Source organism: Mandrillus leucophaeus, unplaced genomic scaffold (genome assembly GCF_000951045.1).
Source record: "Mandrillus leucophaeus isolate KB7577 unplaced genomic scaffold, Mleu.le_1.0 Scaffold411, whole genome shotgun sequence".
NCBI lineage: Eukaryota > Metazoa > Chordata > Mammalia > Primates > Cercopithecidae > Mandrillus > Mandrillus leucophaeus.
The window spans coordinates 2481922-2504675 of record NW_012104377.1 but is presented as its reverse complement, the minus strand read 5'-3'; the positions used below and the strand labels follow the sequence as shown (position 1 = coordinate 2504675).

General features: G+C 40.1%; 1 protein-coding gene across 4 annotated transcripts in view; it reads left to right on the top strand.

Moving 5' to 3' along the window:
* Positions 1–554: 554 nt before the first annotated feature.
* The window catches only part of CD28 (CD28 molecule), a 32790-nt gene continuing 10590 nt past the window's right edge, over positions 555–22754 (top strand). The window contains exons 1-2 of one of the 4 annotated variants that reach the window (XM_011992483.1): positions 555–828; positions 21105–21170. In XM_011992483.1, the coding sequence (XP_011847873.1) occupies positions 777–828; positions 21105–21170 (118 nt within the window). In that variant the 5' untranslated portion in view covers positions 555–776. Of the gene's footprint in view, positions 829–21104; positions 21462–22754 lie in introns of all 4 variants that reach the window. The other 3 variants (XM_011992482.1, XM_011992481.1, XM_011992484.1) reach the window with 3 other exon arrangements.

Below are 22754 nucleotides of genomic sequence, written 5' to 3'. Positions count from 1 at the left end.
CTTTCCATCTTCCTTCCTTCCTTCCTCCCTCCCTCCATCCCTCCCTCTCTTCCTTCCTTTCTTCCTACCTCTTTTCTTTTCTTTTTTTTCTCTCTTTCTGTCTTTCTTTTCTTATTCTGTTGCCCTGGCTATAGTGCAGTGGCACGATCTTGGCTCATAGCAGCCTCCACCTCCTGGGTTCGAGTGATTCTCCTGCCTTAGCCTCCCTGGTAGCTGGGATTACAGGTGCCCGCCACCATGCCTGGCTAATTTTTTGTATTTTCAGTGGAGACGGGGTTTCACCATGTTGGCCAGGCTCGTCTTGACCTCCTGGCCTCAAGTGATCCACCTGCTTTGGCCTCCCAAATTGCTGGGATTACAGGTGTGAGCCACTGCACCCGGCCTGTTCTTTCTTAAGAACACTTTGTCTCCCCTTTAATCTCTGCTGGATTTCAAGCACCCCTTTTCCACAACTCTTGATATCCATCAGTGAAGAATAATTCCCATAAGCCCATCATGTAGTGACCGACTATTTTTCAGTGACAAAAAAGTCTTTAAAAATAGAAGTAAAAGTCTAAAGTCATCAAAACAATGTTATATCCTGTGTGAAATGCTGCAGTCAGGATGCCTTGTGGTTTGAGTGCCTTGATCATGTGCCTTAAGGGGATGGTGGCGGTGGTGGTGGCCGTGGATGACGGAGACTCTCAGGCCTTGGCAGGTGCGTCTTTCAGTTCCCCTCACACTTCGGGTTCCTCGGGGAGGAGGGGCTGGAACCCTAGCCCATCGTCAGGACAAAGATGCTCAGGCTGCTCTTGGCTCTCAACTTACTCCCCTCAATTCAAGTAACAGGTAAACAATTTTAATTTCTTACTTTCTCTAAATATTTTTTGAGGTCTTTCGACTGGCTTAGTTTATTTTAAATTTCTAACAATGTGTGAAATTTGAACATTTGAAGTGTAGTTTTGCTATAACAGGGCAATGTGTTATTTTGAAAATCAATGATTCTCAGACTACAATATAGTATCTTAACAAAAGTCCCTTGGAAACAAGTGATGTTTCTCTAGCTATTAGTTGATAGTGTCTCAAGAATTTATTATTATTATTACTATTATTATTATTATTTTTTAATTGAGACGGGGTTTCACTATGTTGCCCAGGCTGGTCTTGAACTCCTGAGCTCAAGCAATCCACCTGCCTCTGCCTCCCAAAGTGCTAGGATTACAGGCATGAGCCACCATGCCCGGCAAGAATTTTTAACTTATATATAGTTTCTTTCTTTTTTTTTTTTTTTTTTAAATTTAAGAAAGCTGCTGTAAGTAGATTGGTTCTGGAAGCTCTGAATTTAGGCCGCCTGTGTTCCTATCACAGGGCCAATTCTCACTAGCTAAGCTTAGGCTACAATTTAAACTCTCTAAATCTCAGTTTCCTTATCTGTAAAGTGGGAATAATAAGAAACCTCACCTCAAGTTCATTGTGAGGTAAAATGAAATAATCCATGTGAAGGGCTTAGCTCAGTCCGTGCTTGGCTTGCAAGATAAATGTGAATTGTAATTACTCTATCTACCTGAATTGAATGAGTTCCAACTTGAATCCTGGAGTCACCACAGAAGCTGCTGCAATACCAATATTAATAAATTAGTTTCCTTTTACAATCGGCCAAAATGTATTTTCTTAGATTTAAAATTCTTTAAGTTCCCAGTGACGATGATGAGGAGGATAATACATCTAGCACTTTGAGCAGCGCACAGTTCTCCTAACTAGAAGGTAGGTATTAGAGTTAACTTCATTTCAGATGAAGAGACTGAGGGGTAGGCACATTAAGGGATTTGCCCAGGGATGTACAGGTGGCAGCTATTGGAGGCAGGGTCTGAACCACCTTAGTCTGACTTCAGAGCCAGTGTTGTTGATTACTATGCTGTTCCATCTAACATGGTGTGATTTGTAATTTCATGGACCCAGGTAAATCCAGGGTTAAATTAACTTCGGAAAATCACAAGCACAATTCCTAACAGAAAGAACTTGTTGCTTGGGTGGACTGGAGTAAGATGCTCATTCAACTTGTTCTCAGAGTTAGAAAAAGGCCCCCGCTTGGTTCAAAAACTGGACTGATAGGGGTCAACAGTCATGCTTAAATAAGGACAGTTATTTTCCCTGAAAGATACATTGAAAAGCCAGTGTCTTCAATTTTCTTTCTTATTTTGGCAGTACAGAGACTGCATTATTTGTTGTTATTCTTAAACATTAAGTGTATGTAGCCCAAAGAGTATAATTTTCCAATCTTCAGAGGTACAGTAGTTGCATATATACCCGTTTATATTATGGGCTGATGTACCAGTGAGCACAAATTGTGTATATTTATAAAACGTGTTGATATAATGAAAGACATGAGTTGGCAATGAGATCTGGTACCAAGCATTTACAGCTACCAAATATATTCTACAAGAATCCTTAAATTTTATTTTAAAAAGGTCTAAAACTTATTTAAAAGAATATTTAAAATTTCTTAATTTGTTAGTCAAAGGAAGCCTACCCTGACTGAAAACTATTTAAAATTGTTAATTGTACACTAAATACTTTTCTGATGTGCTTTGTGGACACCTATCTGTCATCAACTTATTCCCTCTCTTTTGAAGAGTTTTTGGTAAGACTCAAAACTTTGCATGTTTTCTTCAGAACGTTTATTAAAAGGGGGCTAGCTGGATAAGTGGTTGGAGAGTTCACACACGTAGGGCCTTTGTTTTCTGCTTTGAGATATATTTACTTTTCAAATGCCAATTCACTTTTCTAATAACTTTTAGCATTTGATACTGAGTGACTATCTAATGAAGAAGGAAAGGGATGGGAGTGAAGGGGACACTTTTCCAGTCTTTTCCTATAAGAAAACTTAGGAGCAAGAAAAGAATGACAACATAAAAAATGTATGATTCGGCCGGGTGCGGTGGCTCACACCTGTAATCCCAGCACTCTGGGAGGCTGAAGCGGGTGGGTCACTTGAGGTCAGGGGTTGGAGACCAGCCAGGCTAACATGGTGAAATCCCATCTCTACTAAAAATACAAAAAATTTAGCAGGGTGTGGTGGCATGCGCCTGTAATCCCAGCTACTTGTGAGGCTGAGGCAGGAGAATTGCTTAAACCTGGGACGCGGAGGTTGCTGTGAGCTGAGATCGCACCCCTGCACTCCAGCCTGGGCAACAGTCTCACACACACACACAAAAATTATGATGCATTCGAATCAAATAGTGCAAAGCTTCTTGTGTGCTTTCCCTTTCTCCGTATACACCTTCCATGAAGAAATTACAGATAAGGAAATTCTCTGGTCAAAGTGTAATTGTCCTAGCTAGGTCTGAGAAACCACTGTTATGCCTGTGTTGAGATGTGTATCTGTGTGCACGCATGTGTGTGTATGTATGTGTATGAAGAATAGTCGTTCTTTCTGTTAATAATGTATGTGTATGTATGTATATGAAGAATAGTTCTTTTTTCCATTAATTTAATAATGTAAATGTAACTTATTTGTTCATCGCATAGCTTAAAATATTTATTCTATAAAGGTTAAGTCCAACCTGATTCCCTATGAGTTGGATGACAGTGTAGAGAGATATTTATGGCTAAGTTAAAGAAGTGTGATTTAGGAAGAGTGAGGAAACCATAACTTAGATAAACCCTTTGCATCTTTTCCACCAGACTTGGATAATTGCGCAACTGAGATCCACAGAGAGGATTTTGCTGGACTTTGGGATAGGAGTCCAGCCCAGAACTACAGAGCCTTAAAAGGGAAATGCTCTGGGATTGATGATAGAAGGATGGTATGCACAAAATACATGACATTGGTCACATGTTTCAGGCCATATTGGCTATTTTTCTTAGGAAGCCTAATCATGCAGTATGAAGAGAAAAATCACCATAATACTGCTTATTTTTCCATGAGGCCATTCCTTTTCACTTCTCCAAAACTTGGGCAAAAAACTGTCAAAATGGCCAGTTTGGACAGAGCTAATTTCTCCAGTGCCTTCCCCTCAGCACTTATTTTTCTGAGTGAGGCACGGAAGGCAGGAAAATAACTGACATTTAATAAAAAGTCATCAGCAAAGCAAAGTAATTAAAAATTTTATTTTTACTCTAGTCTTCAGCCAACGACTCTCCTGAGCTAGTTGTTTTTTTTTCTTTCTTTCTTTTTTTTTTCTCCCACCCCCCTGAGCTAGTTGTATATGGAAAGAAGTAATTCGTTTCTCACAGTTAAGGCTTGCTCTGAGACTGGGCTTTGGAAAGTAAGGTGAAAAGATGGATGTCGAAAAATCAACAGGTTGCCACATTTACATGACTTCCAAAACGTGGGGGCCAGTTTTTCTGTTAAAAGAAATTGACTGGATATTTTGTCATTTCAAGTAAATTTGATGGATATTTCAAAAGTATAGGCATTGCTTAAGGATTTGTTTTATTCTACTACCATGTCCTAGTTAACACATTGTGTTTTTTGTTTGTTTGTTTGTTTGTTTTTTGAGACGGAGTCTCGCTCTATTGCCCAGGCTGGAGTGCAGTGGCCGGATCTCAGCTCACTGCAAGCTCCGCCTCCCGGGTTTACACCATTCTCCTGCCTCAGCCTCCCGAGTAGCTGGGACTACAGGCGCCCGCCACCTCGCCCAGCTAGTTTTTTTTTCGTATTTTTTAGTAGAGACGGGGTTTCACCGTGTTAGCCAGGATGGTCTCGATCTCCTGACCTCGTGATCTGCCTGTCTCGGCCTCCCAAAGTGCTGGGATTACAGGCTTGCGCCACCAGCCCACATTGTGTTTTTTAAGGCGACCATCCAGCAAGGACGTTTACAGCAAGGACTGTAAAATTAATATCAATGTATCAATACCAGGAAATGGAATGAGTCATTGCCACAAATAGATTAGAAATAGAAATGAATCTGTGATTGTACCTTCAAAGCTCTCACATTCAAACTTTTACTATGGAAGGGGAGAGGATCTAGCTGCCTCCCCTTCTTTAAGACATAGACCCTCCTCCTTTTTAACGTCTTTATTCTTTTTTTCAAGGGTGGAGAAATGCCATATGATTACCATTTGGCTTTTATCTTGTGTGGATATCTTCCTCCAAGTATTTCCTGCATGCAGTGTGCTGACATTTACAAGATGAAATTTTTATGCCACCAACATCCCAGAAGAAAATTTTGTTGTGGTTTATCATCTCTAACACAAAAGCCCTTTATTAACTAGTGTAGCATTGATAAGGATACACAATTCATTTCAGACTTTGTTGTCTAAAAATCAGAGGACAGACACTCCTTCAAAGCACAATTGTTTCCCAGCAGGTCATGGCAAGGGATAGAATCTTCTTCTCTTTTTCATGTTGGTTAAATTTTTGTTTGCCTTTTTCTTCAAGAAATTTATTATTTGTGGAACTTCACAGAGGCTGGAACTTTTCTCCTCAGTAGATAGTTGAGTTGAGCATCTGGAAAAATTACATCTGGGTGGTTTTGTGACTGACTGAACAGGTCTCTGGTTAAGCTGTGTTAAGATATCTGTGTCTCTTTTACGGTGATTTCTTTGGCCGGTTTTGGCCAATGACAGGGTGTTAGCACCAAAAACCCCAAACCAAAAAACCAAGACAATTCACTCAGAGCTTTGAGCCTGATAACTATAGCATGACAATTGGTGCCTGAAGCTGGGGGGAAGGTAACTCAGGCCCCACAGACAGGTGGCTGCATGCAAGTATCTAATTTTTTCCTTGTTAATCTCATTTTGATGACTCCAAACACTAGAAGAGAAGTGCACTGGATAGGATCAAGAACTACTCAGTCATTTGGTAAAGGCTTGGAAAAAAGAGTTTAGACTTCTCACTATTTCAATGTTAATTTCAAAGGCATGTTTATTTAGTCTGGTGTCACCATGCAGGTTACACGTGCTTCTGTTTTCATTGCTGGAAGAGAACCTGCAAGGTGGTGGAGAATTTACTTAACTTTGAGCTGCTCCCTTATCTCTGCATCACCATTGTCGTCATCTTTTTCTTTGTCATCATCTTCATTATCTTGGGTACTGTGGCTGACAGTGTAACCAGGTTAATGGTTCCTGATGCTGTCATTCAGTACTACTCATTCATAGTTCATTTTGGCCTCTGATCTAATTGTGAGCCCCTTTCTGCAACATCTGAATCACCTTATTGGCTCACAGTCCACCATGTAATCTATTTGTCTTTCATGTTAGACTTCTGGTGAAAGATCCACCTCCTTGAAGAAGCTTCTGGGGACTTCAGCCTTTGTTGTGGTCTTGGAAGAGGAGTTCTGATGGAAGTATAGCTCAACTTAACAAATATTTATTAAACTTCTCATATTTTAATCTCCATTGGAGTCTCAGAGAATATAAAAAGAAATATAGGCTGGGTGTGGTGCCTCACACCTGTAATCCCAGCACTTTGGGAGGCCAAGGCAGGTAGATCACCTGAGGTCAGGAGTTTGAGACTAGCCTGGCCAATATGGTGAAACCCCATCTCTACTAAAAATACAAAAATTACCCAGGCGTGGTGGTGCACACCTGTAGTCCCAGCTACTGGGGAGGCTGAAGTAGCAGAATTGCTTGAACCTAGGAGGCAGAGGTTGCAGTGAGCAGAGATTGTGTCAATGCACTCCAGCCTGGGTGACAGAGCAAGACTTGTCTCAAAAAAAAAAAAAAAAAAAAGTATATATATATATATGTAAAATCAGTACACAAGTATTGTGTAGTACAAGTAATTAGGTAGTTAACTGAGTTCTCTCTGCTTTTACAGCCTCTATGTTTTAGTTGAGTAGATTATATATAACAGGAGGATATAACATCTGGAAACAGATAAATACCACTTGGCAGTCACTACCTCACCATGCTATTTGATGACTTAAGGACTTTGGTCTGCATACATTATTTTTATAATCTGACGTGTCCTCTATACCTCTCACCTGAAGAAGCCTTCTCTGAGACCCCAAACGGCAAAGAGAGGGACTTCTTTCCTTCTCAAGTTTCTCCAAATTATTATTGTGTATTGACACATCTATTTTCTTTTCCACTAGACTATGAACTCCTTGAAGGCAGAATCCTGTCTTATTCATCCTTCTGACATCTGTATTAGGCACAATGCTGTAAGCATGTAGTTACTCCATAAATATTTGTTGAGGAAGGAAATGAATGAATTAGTAACAAAATGAGAAAGCATAAAACAAATACTCTGGTAAGATTTATGTAGAAAGGTAAGCCTTTATGGAGAGTTGGGAATTAGACTGGACAGTAGACAAGATCTGAATGAATGTTATTAATAATAATTGCTAGCTAACATTTATTTTTACTTATAATGTGCCAGGTAGTATTCTGCCTGGCTTTCCCCGTATTAAGTCGTTTAACCTTCCCCCAAGTCCTATGAGGTAGTTACTATGATTGCTATGATTATACTATTTCATAGATGGGGAAACTGAAGCACAGAGTGGGTAGAGCATCTTGCTTATGGTCACAAAGGTACTAAGTGTGTAAATCCGGATTGCTTGCTCTGGGGTTCATGTTCTTACCCATGCTGTGTTGTCTCAGGAAGGAGAAGGTGGATTAATAAAGAAATTAAACCAGGAGTACTGTTTCATGTTCTCAGGACAGATGGCAAATCTGAATGTGTGAGGTCATGGAGAAGCAGGGGAGAATCCAGTTAGGCAAATGATTGAATACTGATAACAGAAATTCAAACTTTATTTTCAAGTCATTTTGAAGTAATGGCCTGGGTAAGAAGAAAATATTTCAGAATCCTCATCTTTGGAATGAAGCTGAAGTTATGGGAATGGATGGCTAGTCGAAAGGAGAGGGCATAACTGTAGAAAAGCAGAAAGTGGAGCTGAATTTGGAAACTGGCTCTGATGGGAGTCAGCTGAAAAGGATGGTTAGCTAGTGAAGGAGACAGAGAAAGTGGTGAGAGAGGCAAGGGGACAGTGAGGCTAGCGGAATGCCACTAAAGCCAACGAGGGAAAGAGTTTCAAAAAGATAGTGGTTAATGGCGTTAAACATAGGAGGGAAAGGTGTGAATAATGGTTTGGGATTTGGCTGAAACACCAGCTGGGACTTTTGAGTTTAGGCAGAGACATGGAGAAGGAGGATAAGACTTCACAGGATTAAGAAAAAGTGGAGGGGGACAAAACAGAGACAGTGAAAAGGAGAGGAAATAGATAAGGTAAAGACAGTTAGGAACGTATATCATCTAGAATATCTACCATGGTATTTTGTGCATGTAACAATAAATGTTTGCAAATGGCTGAGTGACTTAAGTATATTTGACATGGGGAAGGAGCCAAGTGCTGGACCTGAGGGGAGGGGGGCAGAGAGAGTGTGTGTATGTGTAGCATTGCAGGGCTGGAAGGTAGAGAAGGCTATTATTAGGAAAGAAAGGAGGAGGAGAGAGAGGAAAAAAAGAGGGTGGGGGCAGTTTTCTCAAGGAGATGGGGAGGGTTGCATAGGAGATGGGTGTATTAGAGAGAGGAGGACAAACCTCTAAGAAGATGGGGAGCAAGAGAAGAGACTTACGGGGGTAGAGATAAGTTAGATGATGCTATGGTAGATGAGTGATTCTATACTGGTGAACCTGAGGTTAAAAACAAACAAATCTCTCAGAGTAGGTCATAGTGTTAAACCTACATCAACAAGGGCTACTGGGTAATACACGCCTTCTCTCTGAAGACTTAGCCCATTTATACTTTAAATTCCTGCTTGAGCCCTCAACAATGCACACTATGGCTAGGCTTGACCTCAGCTCATGGCTGAGATCACAGGGTCACAGGGTTCAAACCAACCCTGCCCAACATTATGGGCGGGGCTCCAGTTTCCAGTCAGGGATGTTAATCTTAGCATTTCCCTGTGTGTTTTGGAACAAGGATATGGTTGCTTGACCTTGGCTTAGGGAGGCCAGTCCGCTATTCTTTTGCCCTCTCTTTTTTCAAACTCAAAAGCTAATCCCAAGGATTTCTCAAGGTGAGGGATGTGATTAGGAGTATTAGTCTGTCATGCTGTGACAGAACTTTTCTAGGCCTTGGTTTCTTCATCTGATACATGAAGAGTTTGGGCTGGAGGATATCTCAGGTCTACTTTCTGGCTTAAAAGTGCTTCTGAGGTGGAATTTTTTAAAAAGCTAGCTTTTGTCAGGTCTAACAAGGCAGCTCAACTACCCCACCCCTTGTGGATGCTCTTATGACCTGATAGAGCAAATAGAAGAAATTACAAACCAGCCATCTCTGAAATCTCTTGCAGGGATTGCTAACTGGGATCCTAGATGCTGCTAATGTGCTTAGAAATGACTGCTGGATTTGAGGGGGCAATGCTGCCTTTGCTGTCTCCTATTTTCCTATGCAATGTTGAGGTCCAACACAGTAATTATGTAAACTTCTGGGCCATGATATTTACCTGGGGGTTCTGTATATGACAAGGTGATCCTGAGCAGATTCTTCAGAGGTATGTGATTTAGGCAGAATGGAACAGACAGGAAAAATGTACTGTTGTCTTCATTACAGAGTTGTTTTGAATGAGGGATCAGGATAATCGTGGCTCAGGAGGAAAATATGGCTCTCAAATTTGGTTACTAGATTAAAACATATATTTAGAAAATAATAAATTAATAGAGGAGGTCTCTTTATACCTATGGGTTTTCTTTTGATCTGTTAACTGAATTACTATAATAATATATATGTACAGAAAGCTATAATTCCCTGGTTACCTTCTATTTGGACTACAGGCAACCTTTTAGGATAGTAAGATTTGATTTTGGGGAGTTGTTTGGTGGCTTTTGGTACGGGTTCCACTTTCATGTAAGTTAAGGTACTCTTGCTACGTTGTCCCCTTAGATTGTCTTTCTAACATTAAGAGATCAGAGGAAAATAGCAGATTTGACCTATGAACGGTAGGGACTGGGTCACACTGCACCTGAGTTTATGTTGCTTTGGGTTTAGGAAGTTTTGGTCCCAGAGCACTCACATCCTGCATTGCTGGGTGGCATCTCTGAGTGATAGGGATGGATTACAGCACAGGTGATGGTTTTTAGCGGTTTTAATATTAACTGTCATCCTAATACATATGAACTTCCTAATGTACATTTCTGTCCCCAACTGGCTTCCTCCAACTCTAGTCCTGTGCTTCTAACAACTTCTAGATCTTTCCCCCAGGATGAACAAATTTCCTCTTAACTTACCTGATCTTGTCAATGGTACCTCCACTCACACCCTTACCGAGTGCATGAACTCTGGGTCAGTTTCCATTCCTGTTCACTATCAGTTTGTAAAACTGAGCACCAATGCCTTGTTCGACCCTTTCATACCAGCTGCCACCTCCGCAGCTCAGGCCTGATGAACTCACATCAGTGCTCTTGCATCAGCCTCCTGATTGGTCTCTGCCTCAGCTCTTCCCTTGCTCCAAGCCAAGGGCAGCCAAGATTGCTTGCTGCACTCCTCAAGGTTATGCTAACCTTCCCAAAGCAGCATGTACCACAACATTCTCAACTCAGACATCTTCAGCATCTCCCGTGGTCTTTCTGGTAAGATCCATGTGCCTTTTCTTGGCATTTAAGGCTCCCCATGACTGGTACCGGCCATCTTCATCTGTTTCCATCCTACATAAATGGAATGCTCTGCCAGTTCCCAATAAACCTTCACACTAAGGTCATTTCCATGATCTTAGCCTGTCTAAATTTGCCCCAGACCTTATGGCTCAGCTAAATGCGAAGCCTCTGCAAAAGCCTCCAGAATCATCCTGTCTGGAAACAAGGCCTCTTTCACGTGACTATCAATGACGCTTTATAGGGTCCATGTACCACAGATGGCTTCAGAGAGTAGCTGATTGTGTACTTGCCTTAGGAATTCTCCTAGGATGAAACAGCTCTGTCTTTTACATCTTTCCATCTCCTAAGAATCAAGTACATTAGGTACTCGATGAATAAATGAATGAATGACGCTGTCACAGCAGAAGTCAGAATACCAAAGGACAATTCTCTGACACATCAAAATTTCTTCTCAGAAAGTACTCATTGATTGTTTTTGATAACTTTTCCCTCTCAAAAATGAATGTCTTAGGTCTTGGTGCTCAGATGGGACTTTTTGCTACTGAACTATCTGACCTTTGAGTTACTTTCTGACAGTTATATGTAGCACAATAACTTTTTTAAGAGGACAAGAACAAGTGTCCTCTATATTATAGTGTCTGCCTGTGTAGGAACACAAATAAAGGTTAAAGGTGGGGCTTGGATTAGTGCTGACCAAAAGCAACTTCTTTAGTAAATTATTTATTTATTTGAGATGGGTCTCACTTTGTTGCTCAGGCTGGAGTGCAGTGGTGCGATCACCACTCACTGCAGCCTTGATCTCCTAGGCTCAAGTGATCCTCCCACTTCAGCCTCCCAAGGAGCTGGGACTACAGGCACATGCCATCACAGCCAGGTACCACCACACCCAGCTAATTTTTGTAATTTTTGTAGAACTGGGATCTCACCATGTTGCCTTGGCTGGTTTCCATCTCCTGGGTTCAAGTGATCCACCTGCATCAGCCTCCCAAAATGCTAGGATTACAGGTGTGATAAATTAGTAAATTTATTAATCAGGATTCTATTTCTATTTCTATTGTTACCTGTAATCATTTGTCCTTGTGCGAACTAAAACCTCTTTAGATTTTGTTTGAAAACCGTACTTTCTGTCAAGAACAGTTAATGTGCTTGGTGTAACTGATAGTTGTGACATACACAATCTTGGCCAAGGCTGGTTGCTTCGTCTGCTTCTCTTGATGGAAGTCATTGCTTCTGTCATGGTGGCCTCCTCTACACTACTCTCTTTCCTTCTGGTTCTGGTAACTTCGCTGTCCCCTGGTCTCTTTAGACCTAAGGGTGGTCATAATTCTGCTGCTGCAAGTCACAGGCTCTGGCACTACCCCTTGTGGTTCTGCTGTCGCCACACCTTTGCCAACAGTCCTTTCATAAATAATCCTTCTACTCTTGCCCACTTTTGTGTGTGCCATCTGTTTTCATTTGGGATCTGGAATGAGACAACATATAGTTGGCCCTCCATATCCATGGGTTATGCATCTGTGGATTCAATCAACCATGGATCAAAAACAGTATTTGTGGGATGCAGAAGCTATGGATACAGAAGACCAACAATTGCACGACTTGAGCTTCCATGGATTTTAGTATCTGCAGGAGTCCTGGAGCCAATCCCCCATGGATCCAGAGGACAACTATATCTGCATGGCTATCAAGCTTATTCAAAGTCCCCCACCTACCTTTTTTTTTGTGAAGAGATTTTCCTTAAACCTTCATTTCTTGTGAAAATGGGAAGAGTTCCAAGATAACAGTCAACAGAAAACTAGATGAAATGACCACAGAATTATTTTAAACCATAACCTGCATTATTATTACCATTTTTTCATTTTAACATGAATTTCTGGGAGAAAAAGTGGGTCCATTCAAAGCATGGTGGGTCATGAATAGCTTTGTTTTTATCTTCATTGAAGCTCAGAGAGGATGGGGAAAGGTGCTACAGTCTGGTGAATGTTTTGTACTTCTCTTTCTCTTATCAGAAGGAAGCCAGGCCACCAGCTAAGGTTATCAGAGTCGTAGACTGTTGAGTCCCCCTTTCTTCTCAGGGAGCACAGTTTGTCTCACAGGTTCCTGAGCAACCAGCAGGTTGTCTTGTGGGGGAACCTACCCCTTACAGAGCCTGAAAAGGAGCCAGTGGACAGATGGTCACGTGTTGAAGGGCATCCTGGGCCTGAACAGGAAATGTACTCAGAGGAAAGTTACAGTAACTTAACCAGCTCTGTGGTCAGGAGGGAGGTGCTCTTCTATGCCAGGGAAATCAGCGTCACCTTCACAGTATGCTCACCAATATCACAGGGCAAGACGGCTGAAAGTAGAAGCTTTCATTGTTTTTGGTTTCTACCTAACACATGAAATTCTGTTCAGTCCGAATTTTTAAAAGGAAACCAGATAATTAGAATCTTACAACCTGATTTTTCAACTGCAAAAGAAAGTCAGACTATGATGTGTATAAATGGAACCTGATAAAGTTCTTAGATTCTGGAGGAAAATCACATTGCTAATTAATCATGTATTCCAGCTCTCTAACTGCTTCTTTAGCTTCCCAGTACATGTTCCACTCTTGAGTGCTGCTGACTTTACTGTCTGGTTCACCAGTGTCTATGTGCCATTTTATTTCTCTATGGTGCTATGAGAAAGAAAAGGAAAAAAATGACAAACAAATGTAATTCACAAAAGCCCCGAAGTTAAGGATTTTCCTAGTGAAGTTCAGACTGAAATGTGACTTTATATGTTGACTCATGTCTATGTTCAATCCCTTTTGTACACTTGGGTAAGCTGGAATGGAAGATCTCAATGGTATAATTATTACTTGTGCATCAGAAATAATTTATAAGATCATTTGATGTGATCATACTGTCTGTAGGCCTTATTTGGGATCCATCTATGACCTTTATGAAGGCTTCAAAATTGTAAGCAAAATGTTTTGTATATGTGCATTAGAGGCAAAAAATTTGGAAACAAATTTTTTCTAGATAGGAGCATGAAATAAATTCAGTCTTGCTGAATGAACAAAGTTGTTTTTCTGTCCATTCATGATTTAAAACATTACTTCTAGATGTCTAAATAAATAAATTATATCTTAGCTCTCCCCTTATTTGTGTGACCTTGTTTGAAAAGTCATTTACTTCTTCTTCTTTTTTTGCCCCAATGGCCTCTTTTTTAAAATAAGGGATTGACGTAGATCATCTCCAAGTTTCCTTCCAGTTGAGTGGTTTTTTTTTGCAGGATAAGACTCTAATAAAATGATGGGGAAAATGAAATTTATTTTGTTCTGATCCTCTTCCCATTCCATTCACTTCCCTACTTAATGGTAATCTCCTCCCTAACCCTCACTCCAGACATCTAGTACCATCCTCCCTATCAAGTCCAACTTTGAGAGGATCTAGAACCAATCACTGAAATTGTGTTGAAATTGTGATGCAACATGGCAGAGGGAAATGAACAGTAGATTAGAAGTCATGAGGTATGAGCTTAAATTTCAAGGATCACTTATATTTCCTGTAACCTTGGACAACTCATCTACCTCTTTGACCTCAGTTTCCCCGTCTGTAAGATGGGCATAAAGATGACTGTCCTGCCTATTTACTTCACAGTTCAGATATATATATCTGAGTTCAGATGAGATAATGTAGAGTTCAGATGAGATGAAATAAGAAAGAGCATTTTATAGCCCTATGAATGTAAGCCATAGATACTAAATTAAGCCAATGTGTTTCCCATATTGCATTTTAGGCTTCATTTTCTTTGGAAATCTAAACATTAACTGAACTGGTGGGAGGGTCCTTTTAAGGTCAGAGTTCTTTGATGCTGGGAGCCACACTTTAGAGGTGGTTACCACCCCACCTGTGCAGAGGGTTGACCTCGTTACTAAATATGGTAATTGACCTGTTTATAATAGGTGTAAATGGCAAGTTTTTTTTTTTTTTTTTTTTTTTTGTAACCAAGCTTCCCCACCACCCACTGCCATTCTCATGGAAGTTCAAGCAACTTCAATTTTCCTGAAGTCGACTATATCACAAGATTCACAGATTATCTGTGGGAAATCTTTTAGCTCTCAGTACCTTGCTCACAAGCAGCAGATAAGTACCTTCTCACCTCCAATCTCACTCTTCATGTTGCCTGTTGTTAAGCAGGAGCTGTGAGGGAAAGAGGTTTGAGGTTAGTGCTTCCTGTCTCCACACCTTTAGCTGGTTTAGCTGCTAGGAAAGGCTTTGAAAAGCAAAGCACTAAATTCATCATCAAAACAACTTGTCAATTCAGTTAGAGAAATGTCAGTCAGGCCAATCTTTTGATAACGTAAGCAAAGAAAATGGATGGGTTGACAATGTTCCTTTTAACCTAGTAGGTTTGACCTAGGTAGACCTTACCTGAACACCCACAAGAAGGAAAATCAAATATTCATAGGGAAAGGGCTGGGTCTGCTAATACCCAAGTAGCCTAAGAAGAATGTCTTCTACTCCTAGCATGAACTGGAAAGCAAGAAGAAATCAAACAGAAGTTAGGACAAGGGAGCTAAATATTTGGGTTACTTCTGAGTCTAGATATGTCCTTACATTTGTAGTATGTTCTTACATTATTTGAAGTACTGTGGATTTTCAGAAACTCAGAGGACCAAAATACATGTCAAAGCCAAATGTCACCTGATATTCTGATTATCAGCTACTTTGATTTCTCCATGTTTTTACTTCACTGTCATAGAGCAAGGGGTGTGCATTTTTACACATGCCCCATTTTAAAAGAAAATAAGAGAAATCAGAATTACTGTGTTTACTCAAAGTCACAATGATCACTCATATTCAATATCACTTAGAGTCACTGGTTATCTTTTTCTAGCACCAAAAGTAAATTTCTTTCATTTTAGTGTCTTGCAAAGCAGACAGAGATTCCGAGGTCTTATGAGATAGTTTCCCATTTAGGCTTCCCTGAATTATTGACATGAACCAAAGTGGGACCAAATGTTATAAGGATATAAATATTGAGAAACAAGAGATTTTATCAGCCAACCTTGAACTCAGCTTGAACTCTAAACTAGGAGGTTGTTCGTCACATATTAACACATAGTAAGCAAACTATTTCAAGTATAGTATCTGTGCTTGAGAGCTACCTAATTTAAAAATGATCTATGTTGACAAAGAAGAGGGAGGAAAGTAAACATGAACAATAAATTGGATGGCTTTTCATCAAATGGCCTTATTCAAAACAAATAGTTTTCAAGCTCTTTTCCAGCAAAATCTTAGCACTTTTCTGCATAAAAGCCTTCAATAGATCTTCATCACCTTCAGAAGAGAGCCCAGGCTCTCTAATGGAGTGAACTATGCTCACTTTGACAATCTTCCCTTTCATAACTCATGGCCCAGCAAAAAGAAGGTAGCTGTAATTCCCCAAGTCTGCCACACTCTTTCTTACCCTCCTCATCTCCCTTGCCCAGACTGCTCTTTTTCTCTCTTTGTCTTATCCTCCCCACAGTCCCCTAACTCACCTCCAGGTCAAACACACTCTCTCACTTCACCCCAGTCTCCAACACAAAGACATATCTTAGCCAGGTTAACTTTTACTTAGTAAAAGTTGGTCAAATCCATGTATGCATAATCCTTCAGGACTCAGGTCAGCAGTCATCTCCGTAGATCCTTAGCTGGTTCCCCAGTTCCCCTCAGAAGTTTTGTGCAGATCACTGTGTCACTATGTTTAAAGTAGGGTCTATTTACATCTTTCTTCCCCATCAGATCATGAGCTGCCCAAGGACAGGAATTGAAAGCCATTCATTTTTGGGAAATCAATTCTTCTCTCCCATGTGCATCTTAGGAACACGTCACACCCTGAGTTAGACAGGACATATTCAGCAATCCACTGGACTCTAGATGCCATAGCTTTTGTTCTTTCCTCCCTCTCCCTTCCCTCTCTCCACCTCACTGTGGGTGCTGGGAGAGAGTCAAACTGGGGAGCCATCTGAGGTTTCTTTCCAGCCCACCCACACTCCCTTTTTTATCCCCACGAAGAAGTCCTATTGTCATTCTCATCTTTTTCTTTAAATCAGCTAACAAAGGCAGATCAGCAAGAATTTGAATGTGCATTAAAACAAAATCCAAATAATTAGCAATAGAAACAAAATTCCCAGGGGGGTGAGCAAGCAGAATACAAATGCCTAAGCTGCATTCTCTGAAAAGGAGGGGAGATGCAGGCATTACTTGCTGGAGTTGGTTGCTCTTCCAATCAGAACTGACCTAATATCTCCTTCAAAGTGAAAAAAGGAAACAAACAAAATAAATCAAAAACAACAAAAAAAATTGGATGTTTGTATTAAGACAGGTTGAACCTTTTAATTCTTTGCATGTTTACTTTTCAGTGCTTTTGCAAAATATTTGTGGAACAAATAATAAGTGAAGTTAAAGTTGTTGACACAGGTTTTGAACAAGGATTTAATGAGATGGTAGTCAAACCTAGCTACTGATAACAACAGTACAGCAGGATCACCATCTTTCACTCAACAATTATTTAATGAGAGTCTATTAGTCATACTGTGTTATGTAAAGAAGCATAATATGTGGTCCTTTCTGTCAAGAGACTTGGAAACCAGGGGCCTAGGGGAATTGTACGTGAATCCAAAGCTAAGCAAATTGAAGCATGTGAAACAAGAGTTGTTCAAAAGGTAGAACTCGACCAAATGTCAAGTGAGTGATACAGATAGTAATCATTTTGATACCTGAGAAGGGAGTGGTGCTCCGTTCCAAGGAGTTAGTAGACAAAGCACGGAGGTAGGAATGCTCAGTGTGTTCCTGGGATGTTGGCTTAAATGGTCTGTCTAATTAGGAGGGTTTCGATTTAAGGAAATGAGATTGGAAAAGCCTGTGGAGGCCTATCTGAGGATAAGAAATTAGGTTTCCTCTGTTAGGCCACTGGTTCTCAAACTTGACTGCCATCTAGAATTACTAGAGAAACTTTAAAAATATGAATGGATGTCTGGGTCCTATACCTAGAGATTCTGATTTAATTGGCCTTGGAAAACCAAGGGCTTTTAGATTTCTCCAGGTGATTCTAAATATGTTGTCAGGTGAATTCCACTAGGCCATAGTGGCTTTCAACCCGATTGAATATTAGAATTAGGTGGGGGAACTTTTAAGCCAATATGAAAGACAGTCCACAGAATGAGAGAAAACATTTGCAAATCACATATCTGATAGGAAACTTGTATCAAGGCTGAGGCAGGCAGATCACCTGAGGTCAGGAGTTTTAGACCAGCCTGGCCCACATGGAAAAACCCCATCTCTACTGAAAATATAAAAATTAGCTGGGAGTGGTGGTGGTCACCTCCAATGCCAGCTACTTGGGAGGCTGAGGCAGGAGAATTGCTTGATCCCAGGCGGCAGAGGTTGCAGTGAGCCAAGATTGTGCCACTGCACTCCAGCCTGGGTGACAGATTGAGACTGTCAAGAAGAAAAAAAAAAAAGTGTAAAAAATGTATAAAGAACTCTAATAATTCAATAATAAAAAGAGAAATAACCTAACCAGTTAATAAATGGGCAAGTGATCTGAATAGAGAGTTCTCTAAAAAGAATAGACCAATGACTAATAAGCACATGAAAACATGCTTAACATCATTACTTATTAGAGAAATAGCAAATCAAACCATAATGAGATATCACTTCATGCTCACTAGGATGGCTACAATAGAAAAGATGGACAATACCACCTGTCAGCAAGGATGAGGATAAATTGGAGCCCTCATTCACTGCTGGTGAGAATGTACAATGGTGCAGTTGCTTTGGAAACAGTTTGACAATTCCTCAAAAAGTTAAACACAGAGTTACCATATGATTCAGCAATTTTACTGCTGGCAAATACCTAAGACAGTTGAAAACATATGTCCACATAAAAATCTGGATGCAAATGCTCATAGCAGCATTATTCATATAACCAAAGGGTGATGAATAGAAAAACAAAATGTAGTATATCAATACAATGGAATATTATTTGGTCATAAAGAGTGATGAAGTTCTGATGCACATTACAACATGGATGAACCTTGAAAACATTATGCTAAGTGAAAGAAGTCAGACACAAAAAGCCACATATTGTATGATTCTACTTATAAAAACAGTCCCGAACAGGCAAATTCATAGGGCCAAAGTAGATTCATGGTTTCCAGGGATTTAAGGGAGGGAGGAAGCGGGGTGATGGTAAATGGGTATGGTCTTTCTTTATGGAGTAATGAAAATATTCTGGAATCAGATAGTGGTGATTCATTCATAACTTTGTGAATATACTAAAAAGTCTCTGAATTTTACACCTTAAAACAGCAAATGTTATAGTACCTGAATTATATCTCAATAAAGTTATTATCTAAAATAAAGAAAAAAACTTAGTATCAATCCTTTCCCCCATCCTAGACCAATTAAATCAGAATTTCTGGAAGCAGGAGGACCCGGGCAGATATTTTTTCATTTTAAAGTTCTTGATATAAAGCCAGCAACGATTTTTTAAAAAGAATTTTGTAGAGATGGGTTCTTTCTATGTTGCCCAGGCTAGTCTGAACTCCTGGGTTCAAGCAGTCTTCCCGCTTTGGCCTCCCAAATTGCTAGGATCACAAAGGTGAGAGCCACCATGCGTGGCCAGCATTGTTGATTATATAGGAGACAAAAAGTTACTATTAATTTAGTTCTATGCCATTCTCTTCTTACCAAAACCAAAACAAAACACCTGTGTGTATGAATTCAAATTCAGTTAAATTGTAAATTTCATTTAAAAATGAATCTGATTTTGTTTGGTTCTTCAGTGTGGGTATACGGATGTTGCTTCAAATAAACTTAAAAGAAATGCAAGTAGGTAAATAATTATTAACACACCCCAAAACAAGAACAAAAAAAATGCTTTTGTTTGCATTGAAATTTGAATCAAAGACACAAAGTGGTTTGTTGTTTTAGAAAAATTCTTGAGGGCTGGGCGCAGCGGCTCACACCTGTAATCCCAGCACTTTGGGAGGCTGAGGCGGGTGGATCACCTGAGGTTGGGAGTTCGAGACCAACCTGACCAACATGGAGAAACCCCATCTCTACTAAAAATAGAAAATTAGCTGGCCATGGTGGTGCATGACTGTAATTCCAGCTATTCGGGAGGCTGAGGCAGGAGAATCACCTGAACCCAGGAGGTGGAGGTTGCAGTCAGTTGAGATCGCGCCATTGTACTCCAGCCTGGGCAACAAGAGCAAAACTCCATCTTCAGAAAAAAAAAAAAAAAAAAGAAAAATTTTGTAAGGTCTCTTGGTTGCAAAGTTGATTCTCAGTTTCTCAGTGCTTCAGTGGTCTATTTCTCAGGTGGTCGTAGATAACTTGGGTTTTAGTTCTGGCTTTGTTTACCACTTGTTTGGTGACTTCAGACAAACCAGCTAATGTTTCTAGGCCTTATACAGTCATTAGAAAAGAAGAAAAAAGTAATATTGTCATGTGCCAACGATGAGGATACCATGGGAAATGAGATCTATGTGTTCTCTTCTCTTATGGAGTTGATAACCTAATTTCAGTTTCTTTGCTTTTAAAGATTGAACTAAATGGTCTCCAGATTCTTTGATCTTTTGTTGGGATAGCAGTAAAGGTAGATGACGGACCAGAGAGGTAACTCCCCTCTGGAGCCTTTCACCCTTTATGATTTAAGGGAATAAATCTATGAATTTCTTGAGGAGGCTATTCTCTGAATTTGGTGTGGAAAACAAATTAAAGCAAACTCTTGGGTATATTTTTTCTTGTTTCTTCATCCCACTCCTGGAATGGCCAATAAACAAAGTAAAAATGTTTCAAAATATTTTAATTCCTTTACAAAAGCCTGTATCACAACTTAAAAACAAATCTATTTGTAGGTTGGGCTTGGTGGCTTATGCTTGTAATCCTCGCACTTTGGGAGGCCAAGGCAGGCAGATCACTTGAGGCCAGGAGTTCGAGACCAGCCTAGCCAACATGGTGAAACCCCATCTATACTAAAAAAACCCCAAAAATTAGCTGGGCGTGGTGGTGCATGCCTGTAATCCCAGCTACTTAGGAGGCTGAGGCAGGAGAATTGTTTGAACTCAGTGGGTGAAGGTTGCACTGAGCTGAGATTGCACCACTGCACTTCAGCCTGGGCGACAGAGCAAAACTCTGTCTCAAAAACAAACAAACAAAGAAACAAATCTATTTGTGTGTCTGTCAGGCAGTAAAGCCACCTCCAAATATATCACTCAATCAGGAAATTGGCCCAACGTATGATTAATATTAATGTCTTGGGAATATAGATTTAAAAATTTTGAGTGTATAGCTGTGGTGCTCAATGCCAACAGAAAGCCATGTACTGCCTTCTAGGTGTAAACATGCTCCATTGCTCCATTCAAAAGAGGATGCAAATAATATCAAAATGTTAACTTTTGAACTCTCAGTATAATTATCCCTCGAAGAGGTCCTACATCTTCTGCCAAGAGAAAACCTTTGCTGGAGATCTGTTCATTTAGTTAATTAATACATTTTTCTTTCAGGAAGAAAAATTATCCTTATATTCTTGTTCTAAGCAAATGATTTTTTTTTTCCCCCAGGAAACAAGATTTTGGTGAAGCAGTCACCCATGCTTGTAGCGTACGACAATGCAGTCAACCTTAGCTGCAAGTATTCCTACAATCTCTTCTCAAGGGAGTTCCGGGCATCCCTTCATAAAGGACTGGATAGTGCTGTGGAAGTCTGTGTTGTGTATGGGAATTACTCCCAGCAGCTTCAGGTTTACTCAAAGACGGGATTCAACTGTGATGGGAAATTGGGCAATGAATCAGTGACATTCTATCTCCAGAATTTGTATGTTAACCAAACAGATATTTACTTCTGCAAAATTGAAGTCATGTATCCTCCTCCTTACCTAGACAATGAGAAGAGCAATGGAACCATTATCCATGTGAAAGGTAACATACAACTTTACCAGTGCACCACCCTAAAATAATGGTTTTCAAATGTAGTCCTGAAAACTAAGTCATGGTCAGTGGTGGGGTTGAGTAAGGCCTAAGTGATTTGATACTAACAAAGACAAACAACGTTTTCAGAAAATTTTTTCCTTTTACTGTAGAGGAGATTCAAGGTTATATTTTGAATATCTTTATTTTCCTTTGCTGACATTGAGTGAGAGAGTAAGTGATGAAGCTACCGCATGTGGGAATAGATCATTTTTCTCCATTCGAGTGGATCATGACAGAAAAGAGGTTACCATTAAAATGTAAGCCCAGGTGCCCTCAAGTAACAACTGGGTCTAATGGGTTAAGACTCAGGAAGACTCAGTTCTATTTCTAATTAATTCTTTTTTTTGTACTCCGTAATCTTCCTTTGTAAAAGTACCTTTCCATTTTCTTTTTCTTTCTTTCTTTTCTTTTTCTTTTTCTTTCTTTCTTTCTTTTTTTTTTTTGTTTTTTTGAGATGAACTCTCACTCTGTCACCCAGGCTGGAGTGCAGTGGGGCGATCTTGGTTCACTGTAAGCTCCGCCTCCCGGGTTTAGGCCATTCTCCTGCCTCAGCCTCCCAGGTAGCTGGGACTACGGGAGCCCGCCACCATGCCCGGCTAATTTTTTGTATTTTTAGTAGAGATGGGGTTTCACCGTGTTAGCAAGGATGGTCTCCATCTCCTGACCTCGTGAGCCACCTGCCTCGGCCTCCCAAAGTGCTGGGATAAGAGGCGTGAGCCACCGCGCCCAGCCTGTACCTTTCCGTTTTCTAAAATATACAAAGAATGCTGAACTAGAAACTAGGGGACATAAAATTTGCTATTAATCAACTCTGCGATCTTGGATAAGTCACCTAACTTTTTCATAGTCAAAAACTCAGTACAACTATTAAGCGGTATTTGTGAATTAGTGAAAATAAGTCTGCTGAGTTTTTGTTGGTGTTACGTTCTGCCTAAATGTTAGGGGAAAAAAAATCATGATTCCTCAACTCAGAAGAATACAGTTTATTAGTAGCAACAAGTAAAATTTGATTTTTTGGTATACTTTGTGGATATATCATAGGTTTTCCTTTTTGTGGAATGATAATAAGAAATGTATATGTTCGGTTTTGTATTGAATCCTAGCATGATGCCAATAAATAGTTTTTCTTCTATGCTGGAACAGAACCATGCTGATGAAAAATAGGATACTAAATAAGGAAAGAACCGTTAACTTAATGTGGCAGATTAGATTTTGTGTTCTGGCAAAATAGAGACAATTAAT